Below are 17,533 nucleotides of genomic sequence, written 5' to 3'. Positions count from 1 at the left end.
CAGCCAATTATTATTATAAAAAGATTTTGAATACAGGTTTCATCGTCGACAATAATTTCTTTAATTTCCGAGTTAACCCTCTATATTACAAAATGCTCAAAGGGGACAAGATGTCACCTACAATTTTTTCCAACCTTACATCAGTACCTGACATGATATAGCTTTAAAAACTATAGACGAAATTTCCCACTGCCTGCGAGAAATGAGAAATTTCTGCCGGACTAGTGCTAATTTATGTCAAGATAAACTATCTAATTTAAAGGACAAGATCGACTTTGTTATTTTTATTGTTGTTATTTTAATATCACATAGTGTGAGGAAATTGAATCTAAAAAATGTAAACTTTAAAACAAATATGTTTTCAAGCACCTGTTTATTTATTTATTTTGAATATTATATTGTTCCAAGTTAAATTATCATTTTTCAACCTCTATTGGGTTTTCTAATATTAATTTGTAGAAGGGCAATTACAGAAGCTAATTTTATCAAAATTAAATTTTCAAGGCTGCTTATACCAGTACTGCAGTAGTAATAAAACTAGAGTAACGCTGAGAAATACTTAATTGTTTTCAGGAAATCCAGGAACGAAAAATGCCTGTTGAAGTTGTTTTCGTGTCCTTCGATCATAGTGAGGAGATAATGATGAAATATTTTCGTGAAAACCATGATCAGTGGTTAGCTATTCGTCATGGAGACCCACTTATCAGGTAATAAAAAAATATGTTTCATATTTTTAGTTAAGATTCTTAAGTACCAAGTATCTTGGATATCAAATACAACTAATTATTTCAATTAAAAATTGGAAGGTTTACTCTTAAAACGTAGAAGAAAAGGCAAAACTAGTCATATAAGTCATAATATTTAATATTCTTTTCTTCTTTTATACTTCTGTAATTTGAAATCTTACTTTAATCCTTTCACTGCGTAAGTCAACTTTTGTCGACAGAAATAAAATTTCCCTAACCAGCAAATGTCAACTATTGTCAATGTTTAAAAAATGTTCGTATCTTATTCTTGTCGAGAGTAATCGCCAAAGATGATACATGCAATTTTTTGCGTTTTGTTTTGTTTAATGTTATTAAACATTATTTAACAAAAATGATTATAACGTATTACATAAAATAGAGAAAAAGATTAGCATTATTTTACTCAATTGCACCCTGTCAGCTGTCTCCCAAAGGAAGTTCATTATTTGCTTTAATCACATATAAAGTCAAAGAGTGTTAATTTAGTTTAATCGTAATCGATATATAGCCAAACAATAATCGAAAAATCACTATTGTAATCAATTTATATTGTACTGTCTAGCAGCCTTCAGTCCTTTTTATAGGAACTTAATCCAACCGAAGTGCTACGAGACCTTGTTCAAAACAACTAGGATAGTATGAATCTAAAGAAAAGAGGTGTTTTCTCGATACAAGGCCGATATCAAACCTAAAGGATAGAATATTCTTTGGGTACTTGGTTGAAGCCTATGAAAAGGATTTTTCATTGACAGCAGGCTGTAAGACTGACAAGTTAGGTAGGGAAATTATCTGATAACCTGTCCGAAGACTCTAGATAAGGTAAGAAGTGTTCTCAAGGAGAGAAGTCCTAAGGGTATCCATATACAGGGTGTTTTGAAACAACACCGACAACGTTTGGGAGGTGATTCCTGACACCAAGATAAGACGAAAAGTATAGACCAACCTGGGTACACAAATGCTTCCTTTCGGAGTTATAGGCTACCGAAAACGTGAAAAAAATGAACTTTAAAGGTCCATAGCTCCAAAACTATGGGACATACCGTAATCGGGTCAAGACTTCACTAAGGTATTAATATGTGCGCTGTCCAAAAATACTTGTTTTAGAATCCTACGGTACTTCTGTAACAATTTTTATAGAGGCAGTTTGGCTACGGGCGTATAATCTGAAGTACTCGCCAACTACACCTATAAAAATTGATGTGGAAGTACCACAGGATTCTGAAACTTGGATATTTGGTTAGGTTACATAATAGCTCCTAAGCGAAGTCTTTACCCGACTACGGTAGGTCCCATAGTTTTGAAGGTATGGAGCATTAAGGTTAGTTTTTTCATGGCAGCCTATATCTCCGAAAGGAAGCATTTGTGCACCCAGGTTGGTCTATACTTTTCGTCTTATCTTGGTGTCAGGAATCACCTCCCAAACGTCGGTGTTGTTTTGAAACTCCCTGTATAAGTAATGCGTACTCCTGCGGGCGTACAGAGTCCAATAGTAACTTTGAGCGCTAGCCTTCCTGGGTTATTCATACATAAACAATTGTATTCTCTTGCCAGTATACGACATCTACTAGTAATCCTTGTGCATAAAACCCGTTGATTTTAACCAGGTGTGAGATTATATTGATTTTAAAGTAAATTGCATAGAAAGAGGCACACGATAAAAGTCGATTAAAGAGACTCACAACAGCACAACAGACAACATATTCGTTTGAGACAACTCGATATTTCAAATTACATTCCGTGACAGTTATAATTTTGTGTTGTGTTGTGTGTGGTTCCATAATTTTCATTAACTACGATACTCAAGAAACAGCATGAATTCTAATTACCAATGAAATGAGTCATATTGCTCGGTCCTATGTATTATATAGACAGATATAATGTAGAGTAACAACCGTGAAACGAAATGAAACGACTAGTGGCGCAACCACTAGAGTGCAATGGTCAATGTCCTCAACCTTTGGCTAGAACCTAATTTAAGGGGGATTTTCTACCAGACTTAATGGAAATTTAAGTATTCTCCCAAAGAAACGAAAACATATGAGGGAATGCAAAAGTTCACCTGTGGAAACTGCCTAGTTACACCATTAATGTCGTTTTCTAGTTTCAGCCGTCAGATTGACAAAAAGCTGCTGGAATGCCAGGCCAAGGAAACCAAACGAAAAGGAGAAATTAGTACTGACTATTTATTATTATTATTATTATTATTATTATTATTATTATTATTATTATTATTATTATTATTATTATTATTATTATTAGTAGTAGTAGTAGTAGTAGTAGTAGTAGTAGTAGTAGTAGTAGTAGTAGTAGCAATAGTAGTAGTAGTAGTAGTAGTAGTAGTATTTTTGTTGAATTATCTACATTTATTACATTCAAATTATCATAGAGTAACTTTATGATGTATAAATTTAGTTTAAATTGAGATGGGATGTGACACTACGTATTGGGCAGCGCCTTTCATGTAGTACCATTTGATCATTATTTCAAGAAATGAGAGAATACCTAAAAACATTCAGGATGAGCGAATTTTGTCCTTAAAATGTGTACCACTGTTACAGAGCAACGGTATCTGAGTAGCAGAGACTTGACTTTGAAGTATGACGTTTGCGTGTGAAAACCCGCAGCTGGCTGCCCTGCCAGGAATTTTCTAGGTTTTCTTTAGTCCCATGAAGTACATACTAGGATAGTACTTGGGAATTAATTCCTTCCGATTCCTTTTCCTGCACTTTTTCTCTCCCTCTTGGGCTGGTTTGGCCTGAACCCTTGATGTTGAAACGAAAAAGTACGTTATTTTTTACTTTTATTGCTTAAAGACTGAAATACATACAACGAATAAACATATCTGTGTGTGAGTGGAATTTCATTCGTATTATACCTAAAACAGCCTTTTCCTTTTTTTGTTATGCTCCGAACGAACACCAACAGATAGCCGATGACGGGTAACGTAGGAGAACACAGAGGTAGTAATGTCTGCCAGTGAAAGAAACTGACAGTAATAGTGCTATCCGGTGTTACAAGTGCCAAGAACCAAAGCTATGTACGGTGTCACTGAGAGAGGTTGCTTTTGACAATAGAAAATCAGTCAAAATGTGCCTAATACCAAGTACAACATAAATAAATATCTAATCACGATCCAGTTACACGCGATAAGAGTTTAGGTTTGTTTTGAGTGTCGTGTGAGCAAAGTTGTTTTAATGAATTTGTGATGATTCGAACGAAGGGGCCGTAAAAGAGTTAATACAGTATTTAATATGACAAGATGGATGGGTACTATTTTAGTAAACTTTGCCGATATGAACTTGATGTGCGGGTGCCCTTGTGTAAAACATTGGCAGCGTAGCGGCTTTATCTCGAAAGATTCCCAAACAGTCGCGTTCCGAACAATTGGACATTTGTTTCCGCTCATAGGAATTTGAGAAAAAGAGGTAGTTTCCGTACAAGAGCAAATCGTGGAGGACCACAAGAAGTTATTCAACTCGCTGCTGAGAAAATGATACTTAACGAAATAGCAGAGCAACCGGAAATCAGCACAAGACGAATGGTTGCAAGAGCAGTGCTTCCCAAATACTATTTGGCGTCTCTTTCACGAACGTCTGTTATATCCACGCACTTGAGATGTTTATATTCTCTTGAGCAGAACGACTCTCCTTCACGACGAAACTCTTGTCGGTGGTTACTAAGGAAGTGTACTTAGAATCAAATACACTTCGTTCTTCGTTCTTTCCACAGATGAAGCTGGGTTCACAAGGTATGTGTCAGAAATCTTCACAATCACCATAACTGGTTTGAGACAAATCCCCATCATATCATCATAGGTTGTCATCAAAGACAATTTGATGTGAACGAGTAGGCAGGCATAATCGAAGACCATCTCTTATTTTTGGTACGACATACACCTTTAGTTTCTACAATTTTTAGGGGAAGCGAGACGTCATATGTGGTTCACGCATGATGATGCTCCATCACATTTTCACAGGACATGTATAGTCTCACTCCCCGCATCTAAATATATTGGAGCTTTGTTTATGGGTCATTTAAAAGATGTAGTTTATGTACATGATGTGCATGATTTAAAACAAAGTAGGCTTCTGGCAATTCGTGCTACAGTTGACGAACTTGAGAATGTATGTCCATCATTAGTGTGTCGCGCCCATTCGTGTGTTCGAGGTGGAGGATATATTGAGAACGTATATCAAGTTGAGTTGAGTTTTGAGTTTCACGTCCCGTTCAGCAGCGAGGCTATATGGGACGTGGACCTACTGATTAACGTGGAATCCGAACCACCTGAGCTCTCACCGGGAATCGAACCTAGGTCTCCCAAGCCAAAGGCGCGTACTCTAACTACTTAGCCACGAAGGAGCTCGATAACGTATATCGAGCACACGGAGATGAGTGAAGAGGACATTTGAAACATATAACTTCTTGTTTATAGTAAGTAAAATGACCATACACTATATCTCTTTCTACTGTATTTATTTAGTTCCTTTACTATATACTACATTTTCTAATGTCTTGCACGCACTGTGGTGTGCACACTCATTTTCTCTTCTACGCCAAGAATATATTAGTGCTCTACGATATGATTTGTACATAAATCCAGTCATCCGTAGATTTCCTACCGACGGATGGTTGGATAGAGGTATTTTAAGTAATATTTTGTTATTCATTTCGTGAACTTAGAACCCCATTTGGCGTGTCATTAGTCAGCAGAGGGCAAGGGGTGTTCTACATGTTATTGGCAGCAGTAGTACGTATAAATATGGTGGTCTACTATGTCTTACAATACCTACGTTTTCTCAAGCATTATTACACACTACTTATACCATGCACTCGTGGTATGCGTGGTTTGTCTTATACTTCAGTGTATCATCCAGCTAATCAGCATAATTCATCAAAAGCGGCGTAATAATACTACGTATGATAAAACAACAGACAGGGTTAAGTACAAAGGTAGCCGTTTCAGAGTAGTAATGGTACGAGTTAAATGTTTGTCCGCTCATCTTCACATCCTCACTGTGTCTCTAATTCCTGTTGAACAAATGCCAAGATGGTACTACATAATCCCTATAATTATTAGATCGCATTTTCATTTAAAATGAATCTGCTTATCATAAAGGTAATCTAAGATAATATAATTGTAATAAATGTAGGTAACTCAACAACAACTACTACTGACTAATAGATAGCCAGTAATACTTTCTTCTTTTCGTTTGGTTTCGTTACGTTGTGTGTCAACCTTCCTTCTAGCTGTAAGTCATAAGTGTTCTGTTAAGTATTAGTACCTCTCAAAAAAGGAACTAAACCCAAACGTTTTACAATCATATTGAAAGGAAGAAAAATGATATACGATGATGATGAAAAATGATAAATGTAACATTTGAAAATTCATTTCCATAAAAATTGAAACAATAATTGTTGTAAATGAAAATTATTTCAGGGCTGAGCTTTTATTTATCGAATATTGTGTAGGCATATTTTTTTCTGTACGTTACTTATTGATTGAACAATACCTAAATACCACTAATTTAATCATTTCTTACAATAATTTAATCATTAAATTGATTGCTTACTCATAGTGAACTTCGATTGGTGTATGGAATAACAGGAATACCAGCTTTAGTTGTTGTCGATATTGATGGTACAATAATAACTGCAGATGGCAGAGCAGAGCTCGAAAATCGAAAGAATTCAGTTTTGTCAACCTGGCTTTGATCTCACATGACAAGAAAGAAAGATTTGGTGCTACTGTGAAAAGATACCTGAAGTCTAACTAAAGAATTAGAAGAAAACTTTTTTGCAGACTAGAAATTTGATACATGGTTAAATCTGGGCAATGAACTGTCTCCTGTAATAAAGATTGAAAGAGATAATTCAGAATTTATTAAATTCTAACATTGTATATAGGATTCATTGGTCTTAATAATAAATGTTGGAAACATCCTCTATTATCAGGCAAGCATATTTGTTCCTGTGTGATCAGACTCATCTAGACCTATACATAGGTTATTTCCTCGGTAGTGATGCTGGATATGATGTTCCAGATGATATTCAATTCCCTAATACTAATGATGTCTCTCTTCAAGAATCCTACGTATAAAAATTTGAAGTCTATGGCAATCGAGAAAGCTAAAAGCTCCAGTTCACTGTCCACTCAGCAGTAAACACTTAATTGAAATGAACAGCTGACCTCTGGGGCGATCAGTGTTCCATCCTACTGTATCAAATGTTACTGATACTATATTTGTCATTCTATAATAAAATTCTTACGAAATAGGTAAGCAGACATTCTTTTTCCATATATGATCGAAGAATATTTAGCCGATAATAGCCGTATTTATATCAGAGACCTCGCATCTATCTATTGATCTTGAAACGATTGATCGTGGAATACAGTACCTGAGCCTCTTTCGTCATCCAGTAACAATACGAGCTGTTCCGGAAATTTATACAACTTGAAACACGTTTTGTTCAGGTCCATAGCCAGCCTGATTTCTTGGAGGAGGCAGAAATGAATAATGAATAGAGTGGGACACCAAGACGTCAAGGAGCACCACTAAACTGTTGAGTTACAATTAGTATGTTCGTAAAGGTTAGGTATTACTGTTAGAAGACATGATCCGGTAGTTACCGGTATTTTTTTTAACATATAGAGTTCATAAATATAGTAGCGTACAAAGAAGCTCATGAGAGAATCAACCTTCAAAGTTCATATATTTTTAGGTGTTTGTTGACGTATCTTAATGCGATTAATATTCATTTTTATATAATTTCTTGTTCAAGGCGGGGTTGAAACCCGAAATCTCCCCTTGCGTGCGCCATTGGATAAAAATATAAATAATCTGTTCCAGCTAATTACTATTAGCAACGAACGACTAGAAGATCATTTTGTCGATTTTGGCTGAACTACGCATTAAAACTTCCCTTATGATTTTGTTAAACTTTATGTACTTTATCGACTGTTTCATCTTTGCAGAATATTTTATTTACATTGAAATTTGAATATAAGATTAATCAAACAGCAGACTGTCGTCCTGCTAGTGTCGTAATTAGACATAGGATTTTTATGCAAATGCATTTTTTTAAATTTTTTTTTTGCTTGAATGCGTCTCTATTATAATTGGTAGGGGTTTCTAACACCAATAATACAGCTCGAATTTGAAGTTTTATAGAACATATAAATGTATATTTCAATGTATATTTCATCCCGCTTTTGGACAAAAATTGATGTCCGGCTTTGTACCGAAGCCGGACGCACTTTTGTCTTCCTTTCCGAGTTTGGACACTAATTAATAAAACAGGTCAACAAAGTTTCAAGATGCATAAAATATTGCCAGACTGGAGATAGAATAAATAATTTATTAGTACCATGACTTTAATAAATACTTGATCGCGGGTTACTTCAGTACTGTATTTGGTGAACCCAATGTATATTTTTGAAAACAGTAGTGGCAACAATAAAATAATATCGATTGTCATTTTAATTTGTTCGTATAATATATTGACTGACGATTACTTCACGTAAATAATTGATCTGAATACCTATAATTGAAGACTCGCTGTAGAGAACAATGTAATTGCCAAAGACAATAGTTACCGTAACAGTAGAAACAAAAGATAGTAAATTGTGCCCAAGCGTCACAAAATAGAAAATACTATTGCTTAGAACTATAACCTAGCATATAACGAAGTATGAAAATTTAACTAAGGCATAAACGTATTTGAAAAATGAAATAAGTGAAACAATTTCAAGGTGGCACTTACATTGTTTTCTACAGCGAGTCTTCAATTGTCGCTGAAGTGCGTCTACGAACTATGATCCAGAATATAATTTTTAGTCCTATTTAACTAACTGGTTCAGACTTACTTTGCTATCTTAAGTAATTTACACTAAAAAAACAAATCGCTGAGCAAAGCAAGGATCATTTTCAAAATAATAAATGAAGGACAGTTTCGCCAACTAACTGAACATATCGGCTTCATCAACTTGACCTGATTTGCTGTCTGCTGTTCGAAAGCTAATGATTGATGATCTTAACATGGATGAATTCTATGGTGAATATTGTTTACTGAAGGAAATAATTTCGTCTGGAAATATTCAGGAACTTGTTTCTGATGAAGAAATGTATGCACGAATTTGTAAAGAATGTTCGTCTCCTAGAAATTTGAGGAATTTCGAACTCGTAGCATTTTCCATTTTCTCCATATCGAATTTTAATGCAGAGTGTGAAAGAATATTCTTAAGAATGAAATTAGTTTGGATGGATGTTAGAAATAGACTTAGTGTTAATACTATGAAGGATGAAATTCAAATCTGTATGAATTATAGCAGTAATGGTGATTCTGAAACATGCTTCTGTGCCACAATGTATAATAGGTTCTTAAGTGACAAATCATTGATAGAAGCAGCTCAAACGGACAAAAAGTGTCATTAATATTGCTGCCTGCTAGTGAGTCATTATTTTGTAGTTGTATTTTTCTGTATTGGTTTACTTTAATAATGTATTAATTTCTATATTATTTTTTATTTTTTTAATGTGCTGTTTGATATAATCTGGAAGCAAACTTAAGTTTCGGTAAAAGCATGTTTTTAGTCATTTTTTAAATTTTCATTTTAGTCATTTTCAAAAGTATTATCTGTCAGGAAAGTAAATGTACACCTATTTTTCGAGTCTGGCATTCCTGCGCTCCATCCGTGGAGAGTATGAGAATTAAATCAATCAAATGTTTACTGAGGGGCAAAAAGAAAAGTTTAATCTGAATAAGACATTGCAGAAAGGCACAAGCTGTGAATACGAATAGTGCATAGTGTAAATAAAGGACGACACCAAAAGAGAAAGCCAAAAACAGCTGTTAAGCTTAGAAAAAAGAGTAAAAATTGACGAAGTGGGAACATAAAACACAAATACAACAAATACGCCGACAACTAAACATTCACCACGCCATGATCTTGGTGTAGTGGTTAAGATGCTGGCTTACAAATGCAGAGGACCCCAGTTCGAATCCCCGTCATGGACATTTTTTAAAATTTTTGTTAATAATATATAAAGCTCATGAGAGATGGTAAAAGAGGTCGTATTTAGTCTTTCGTAGAAATTATTATTGGTAATGTTTAGTACCGATAATACTTTTTGTCTTTGCGTATTGCTTTTATTCTTTTCTTCATTTGGAAAGAGAAGAATATCCGAACAAGTGCCACCAAAATTCCTCATATTTTGAATGTAAACGCCATTTGCAATTAGTAAAGAATAAAAATTGAACGTTCCGATGTAGCTGCAAAAAGTAAAAAAGAAAAACATGGAAATGGAGTGTTCGAATCCATACTCATGGTTATTAAAAATACAATTTCTACATGCCTTACACCTCCCGATCACGTTTCTACGTTAGTAAGTAAGAGGCTTGTGTTTAGGTTAAGCTGGTCAATACGTTTTGCAAAGGGGCTCGGTTTAGCTCTGACGCACCACAGGTGCGAGAAGGGAGCAAAACACTTTTTTTCTCTCTCCCTCTGTGTGTCTATTTATCTATCTATCTGTATTTATATAACGCTATTTGTGAATGTCATAACCACCCTAATTTTCAGCGGATTGAGACGAAAATTGACACAAACATTAATTGTTGAAATATCTTGATGAGTTCTTTAACCAGAATAATCAGATGAAAATGTTAAAAATGGTGGCCCTTCAAACTCTTAAAAACTTCCAAGGGAACCAAATTTCGCCCATAAATAGGTATTCAGAAAGTTTGAATAACTTTACCCCTTTTACTGAAATATTTGTGTGCAGGGACTTATTGAAATATTGGACCCGATTAATCGCCTAAAGAAGGTTCACGCCCTTTCGCTACAGTCAGGCTTTTTTTTTTGCAGGAGGGGGGTTATTTTCCTATCGGAACAAGACGATTACTAGTGATGATATGGAATTACACATTGAAAGTGAAGTAGCTTGTGAAACGTGTTATTTGAAAGAATAGTATAATAAATGTGCTTTTCCTTAACAGAGAGAACTGTAAATAATGTATTTCGAGTTCGGGAGCGTGAATGGCGAGGAGTGTTATTTGATTTGCTTCTTAGTAACACATTGCATTGCAAATAAAGGTAGGTAACACTAGTGGTAAAATAATAATAATAATAATAATAATAATAATAATAATAATAATAATAATAATAATAATAATAATAATAATAATAATAATAATAAGTGCTGTTTGTGGCAAGGCAATATCTTCCTCAATTCTTCTTCAAACGTAATGATTGTAACGCCATATCTCCTTTACAAACAAAATATTAGCAATTTATATCAAGAGAACGGGAAGTTGTACGCTATAGTGATGGGAGCAACGTTGGACAGTATGCACTCATAGTACTCAGAAAAATGTGCGATTTCAATGAAAAATGAACGAAGAGTCATTTTCATGGGTAGTCATAGGGCCACGGCGGAGCCCTCTTTAGGCAAAATGTCAATAATTTATATCGAGAGAACAGGAGGTGATAGTGAGATGGGACCAACGTTGGACACCGTGGACCCACAAGGCGCATCGAAAAAAATTAGGGAGGGGGCGCCAGCCCGCCTTACTTATTTCTATATAATAATATAAAATTATATTGTCGAAATACACACACGAGTTAGCTAGTAATAGTTCATATTACAGTATTATTATTATTATTATCGACAGCGTCTTTTCATTACGTGTGAATGTTTGACATGAAGCCAAAGAGAAGATCCATCATTCGTAGAAAGAATAAGAATAGTCAGTTACTTTAACTGTGAACGACAGCGAAAAATACGAAAAGAGTGAGTGCCTGTAGCGAAAAGAAATAATACTTTCTCTCAAATGGATAAAAAATCAAGCCGAGATAGATTCGAACTCACATAGACGGCGGGACAAGCCAGTGCTTGACCTCTTTTTTTTAAACTGACTCACCGAACGTGTTTCAGTAACTTACTTATTGCTAATATTACTTGCTTCATCGTTTAACTTGCATTTTCTAATAACTTATAACGACAGGGACACGAACAGAGAAACATCGAGAGCAGTTTAAAATCATAGATGCTCTCCCGCCGGGAATCGAACCCGGGACACCATACACCAAAGCCGCACGTGCTAGCCACTAGACCAGCGGGGAGGCCACCGCTCGTTCTCTGTGTCGTTAGGGGTTACGACCACTGTATTGCCAGCTATCACTTCTGTGGGTTGTATACTATGATCACATGTTTCTTCTTTGCTGGAAGAGTTAAACCTACATTCTATGTAATACATGAGGTATTTAGACCTACATGCTCTTCATATAATAGGGTCATGCTGGGAATAAAATAAAGAACATTCCTTGGACAAAACGGAAACTATTGGCATCAGAAATATTTATCTAAGAGGCATGCGCAGTAGTATATTTCAGAATAGTTATTGTTTAGTTCAGTAAACGAAGAAAGGGGTATAGAAAAGCAAATATGTCGCGTCAACGAGAGCGACCAGAGTTGACAGAGGCGGAAGCAGATGTGTAGTAATACAACAACTTGGTTAAATTGATAATTGGTTCTTCATTCTGTAGTAGATCGTATCACAACTTTACGGGAGAGCTGAGAAAGACTTACTAACGCTATCGTATAGTAAGCTTTAATAACACGATCATATAGACACAAATGGATGTAACTGTGAGTACTACAACTTGGATTAAACGAAAGCCGTTTAGATATTCAGTGGTTTGCAGGGTTGTATAAGACACAAAAAGATAAGACACAATACAATTCTTCATACCTAAGCTTCCAGTAGCTAGATACATGCAATTTCTGGTTAGATACTGAAACTGCTGTCGGATTTTAATACATGACGTATTGCAGGATACAAAATGCTTTGCATTACTTGTTTGTTTGTAGACAGCTACTAGCTTAGTGTTCTGAAAGGTTGTGTATAAACTAGGGATAGCCAATTCCGGAATTATTACTTTTCGGACTCCCGAAAGTAAAACCGGAGAAATTCCGGAATTCGGAAAATTCCAGTTTTGGGTTAATTCCGGAATTCGGAAAAATCCGGAATTTAAAAAATTCTGATTTCGTTAACATTCCGGAATTCGGAACAATCCGGATTTTTTTCGAAATCCGGATTTTTTCTCAATTCCTGAATTTTCTAAATTCCGGATTCTTCCCGAGTTCCGAAATTCTTCTGAATTAGGGAGTTTAACTGAATTCCATAATTTTCCGAAATCCGGAAAGTGAAAGTTCCGCTTCCGAACAATGAATTTATTTTGGTTAATATGAATCTTGGCGGAAATAAGTCTTTGACCAGGTAATGGCGACTGCTTTGAAAGAAATGGAGAGTATGAGAATTCAATCTGTCATATTTGTAGTTTCGTGTGGAGAAAAAACAAACTTGTGAACCAACGGTTTAAGAAAAAACTCAAGTTATTAATGTAAACTTTGCCGACATCATAAAAGAAATATGAAAGACATTTTGAATCGAAGAAATATAACATACAAGTTTGCAAGCGGAGACAAAGAAACCTAACGTAACCAGACAAAAAACGAATCGTTTACCGCGTAGCGATCGCGGTTCAGTGGTCAAGGTGCTTGTGCGAATGCACGTTGTAATTTTTTTTTACTTTAGGATTTTTGATGGCGATTGATCGGCGATAACATACGTTTTATTATATTCAGATATTTGAATACTCGGATGTTTGAATACTTGAACTATCAAATCTTCAGGATTAATAATAGTAAAAATAATAAACTAATAATAATTATTATTATCTCGTAGAAGATTAAAAGCTAGGAGCTAATTATAGCTCAGGTCATACCATTACAAGCAGAAACGTGACATTTGGAAAGAATATTTCGGTTTGGTTTAATGTTGCCCACGACAAGAGGAATTTCCCATCTCGTTTCTAAAACAAACAAAATAACATGAGAATTAACATTTTACATTCGAGACGGGACAAGGCTAACTCAAAATTTTCGTCTCTCTTTGGAGATGAGAATCGAGACGAGACGAAAAGTATCGTAAACATTTCCCGTCTTGTCTCGATTCTCGAAATAGTGTATGTCCATTCTTTTAGTAATAATTGCTCCGTAGACTGAATCTCATAGGCTATTTCGTTACATTATATTTCAGAGCTCATTGAATTACGCTCTGTGTAGGTATTTTTGTAGCAATTCTTTTATATTTACCTCTGCATATCCTAAAATTAATTTATTATATACCTTACTGTTGCGTGATATTCGGCTATATTTATTACAATTATTTTCCTTGAAACATACAGTAGAATACTTTCTACATGAAACTTCAATGAAACGTTCTAGTTTAAAATGATGGTAGCAGCAGAGGTGTGTCTTGAAGGTACGGAACCCTTTCCCCGAAATCTACTTTTAAGTAAGTTTTGCCAAATTTCAGGGCAAGTTTGAAACTTTTATTTTTATTTTTATTTTTATTATTATTATTATTATTATTATATCAACACCGTGTATAATTTTTAAAAGATATACGGTTTGTATCTGAATAGTAAAAGCTAATTGACTGTCGATCTCGGTCGTCGAGAAGTCTTTAGGAGGGAACGACATCCGCACGTTCTGGGTTTGAGTTCCGAAGGGGCTAGTACTAGGGCTCGAGCCAAAAATTGTTAAAAGTTATAGGCTTCAGCCAAACATGTTCAAAACAGCTGGGACCGAGTTTAGGGTTCTCAACGGGTCGAGCGGCTCGGCTCAGTAGTATGTAATATAACTATCGTCACTCATAAATATTCATGAGTGAGGACTTTTTTGACATGGTAGCACTTCGTAATACACACTCGGTTGACAGTGTGAAAAATGGATACACCTTTTTTCCCGCATATTAATGACACATAATGTATGCAGGTGCAGCCGGAGGTAACATGACACATAATAAATGGTTTCCGGTCAAAAGAAATGTTAATTGGACAAGCAGAATACAGAAAAAACCTTTTCGGAAATAAAATATGCAGATCACACACGTAGAACAAGGTAATTCATTAATATTCAGCACATGTAACGCGACAGCTGCTGCTGGAGAATTCTAGAAATTGTGATCGTTGGTATGAGTGAAAGAAAGCATTGGAAACTTCCAGATCTTTTTTAAATTTATTATTGTTGGAATAGGGGAAAGAACACACTCGAAACTTCTGGAAAGGTTTTTTGTAGTATACTTGTTTACTTTTACATGGGAAAGGGACATATTGTAATTGTTGGAAGTATAAGGGGGACGGAAGTGTTTGGTTTTATCGGGAATTGATTGCGGATTTTCCGGCATTGAAAAATGATATGACTCGGTGTACTTTTATGGAATTATAACTTGACTAAGATATAGTATAATGTAATATGTAGGGAATCAACATTTTTTCATTGCACCGGGACTGGAATTAGTATTCTCCCACGTGGAGAACCGTACGCTAAATTTTATGCTTGCAGTGCGAACATGTTACTTATATGTAGCTATGAATTGTGTATGACATAACAGGTATATATAAATTATATTGTACAGAAAGTTAGCAGAATGCGCTTCCGGGAATCGAACCAGGACTCTTCCACGTGAAAAGCCATACGACAAACATTTTGCTTAGCAGATGTTGTTACTTATATGTAGTTATGAATTCTGTATGACATAACAGGTATATATAAATTATATTGTACAGAAAGTTAGCAGAATGCGCCCTGGGAATCGAACCAGGACTCTTCCACGTGAAAAGCCATACGACAAACATTTTGCTTAGCAGATGTTGTTACTTATATGTAGCTATGAATTGTGTATAACATAACCGGTATATAAAAATTATATTGTACAGAAAGTCAACAGAATGCGCCCTGGGAATCGAACCAGGACTCTTCCACGTGAAAAGCCATACGACAAACATTTTGCTTAGCAGATGTTGTTACTTATATGTAGCTATGAATTGTGTATAACATAACAGGTATATATAAATTATATTGTACAGAAAGTCAACAGAATGCACCCTGGGAATCGAACCAGGACTCTTCCACGTGAAAAGCCATACGACGAACATTTTGCTTAGCAGATGTTGTTACTTATATATAGCTATGAATTGTGTATAACATAACAGGTATATATAAATTATATTGTACAGAAAGTCAACAGAATGCACCCTGGGAATCGAACCAGGACTCTTCCACGTGAAAAGCCGTACGACAAACATTTTGCTTAGCAGATGTTGTTACTTATATGTAGCTATGAATTGTGTATGACATAACAGGTATATATAAATTATATTGTACAGAAAGTTAGCAGAATGCGCTTCCGGGAATCGAACCAGGACTCTTCCACGTGAAAAGCCGTACGACAAACATTTTTTCTTAGCAGATGTTGTTACTTATATGTAGCTATGAATTGTGTATAACATAACAGGTATATATAAATTATATTGTACAGAAAGTTAGCAGAATGCGCCCCCGCGAATCGAGCCAGGGCTCTTAAACGTGAAAAGCCGTACGACAAACATTTTGCTTAGCAGATGTTGTTACTTATACATAACTATGAATTGTGTAAGACGTATAACCGGTATTTAGAAAGTATATGGTAAGAATTATTATTATTATTATTATTATTATTGTAAACTTGTGTTTTGTTTCATAAACGCTAGTGTAACAATGAGGTTATATGGCGACAGAACGTTTAACGTTACCGCAGATTGAACTTAAAGGTTTTTCATGTTGAAAGCTAAGGCAAAAGAGACCCGAGACTGTTTGAACATATTACCCAGGATGAAATGTAGTAGTGAAGTTAAAAGGGAAACTTTATACTTATAGTTTGTAATTGGAATCTAATACAGCAAATAATTAATTTTTAATTCTTTTATTGTTTTAGGTGGTGAAGGAAATAAAAAAAATTAAATAGAAACAGTGGAGAACAAACCTTATTTTCCTGAATTGTTTGTTGTTGAAATATAGCGGAGGTTTTTTAGTGAAAAGGAGTTATAGATTGGTTTTAAAATATGGATTCACTGAAACCGTTGGATCTTAGTTGTATGAAATATTGAAAATATTGGATAATGTGTGATATGAATATTGAATACTGAAATATCGACATAAAAGTTATTATAAGTGTTACATCCAACGAATATACTGGCTAGACTAAAGGAGACGGTGATGATCAGAAATTAATGAATATGGTGGAATGAAGAAAGTGGGAAGAAGCAGGAGAACTACGACAAAAACCCACGCACATAGTGTTTGTGCACCAAAAAGCTAACTTGAAACAAGCTGGGATCGAACCAAGGACCCCATGCACCAGAGGTGAACACTGTATTGCGTACCCACCATAGCTTTTTCTATGTATTATATTTGGATGAATAAAAGTGCGCATGTATAAGTTGGTGGAACGAGAATGTAGGTGGAAACGGGAGAACTTCACACACAATGTTTAAACTAGAAAATACACTTTGATTGAGGGAAAGCATTTTGTTTTAGAAGTGACTTTTTTATGATCAGCGCTATTTAATGTTTATGAACGAGGAAAGAAACTGTAGCAGTTATTGGAGAATTATACTTTTGAAACTCTTTATACAAAATTATGTGTTTATATAACTTCATACATACTACTAAAGAAGATATATGATGTACATTAAGGATGATTTTGACATTATTTGAACAGTGTAGATAACGACTCTTAAGGCAATACAAGAGACGGACAATTATTTGACAGCGCAGATTGTGATAGTAATGGTGTGCTTGGTTTATTAGGATTAGTCATATGCAGATGGAAACAATTGCTTTAAATAAGAGATAGCACTTTGAACGTATAGTTTGGTTAAAAGTGCTTTACTTTAGAACTCA

At 35.1% G+C, this 17,533-nt stretch overlaps 1 protein-coding gene across 1 annotated transcript in view; it reads left to right on the top strand.

The window, feature by feature from the left end:
- LOC145669142 (nucleoredoxin-like protein 2) overlaps positions 1 to 6,970 on the top strand; it is a 45,542-nt gene extending 38,572 nt beyond the window's left edge. Inside the window, exons 3-4 of the mRNA XM_081737487.1 lie at positions 574 to 707; positions 6,323 to 6,970. Coding sequence (XP_081593613.1) covers positions 574 to 707; positions 6,323 to 6,458 — 270 coding nt within the window. The 3' untranslated portion in view covers positions 6,459 to 6,970. The remainder of the gene's footprint in view (positions 1 to 573; positions 708 to 6,322) is intronic.
- Positions 6,971 to 17,533: the final 10,563 nt, after the last annotated feature.

Source organism: Thermobia domestica, chromosome 13, assembly GCF_964235325.1.
Source record: "Thermobia domestica chromosome 13, izTheDome1.hap1.1, whole genome shotgun sequence".
Lineage (NCBI taxonomy): Eukaryota > Metazoa > Arthropoda > Insecta > Zygentoma > Lepismatidae > Thermobia > Thermobia domestica.
The sequence above is the reverse complement of the archived record's forward strand: the minus strand, read 5'-3'. Positions and strand labels throughout refer to the sequence as shown.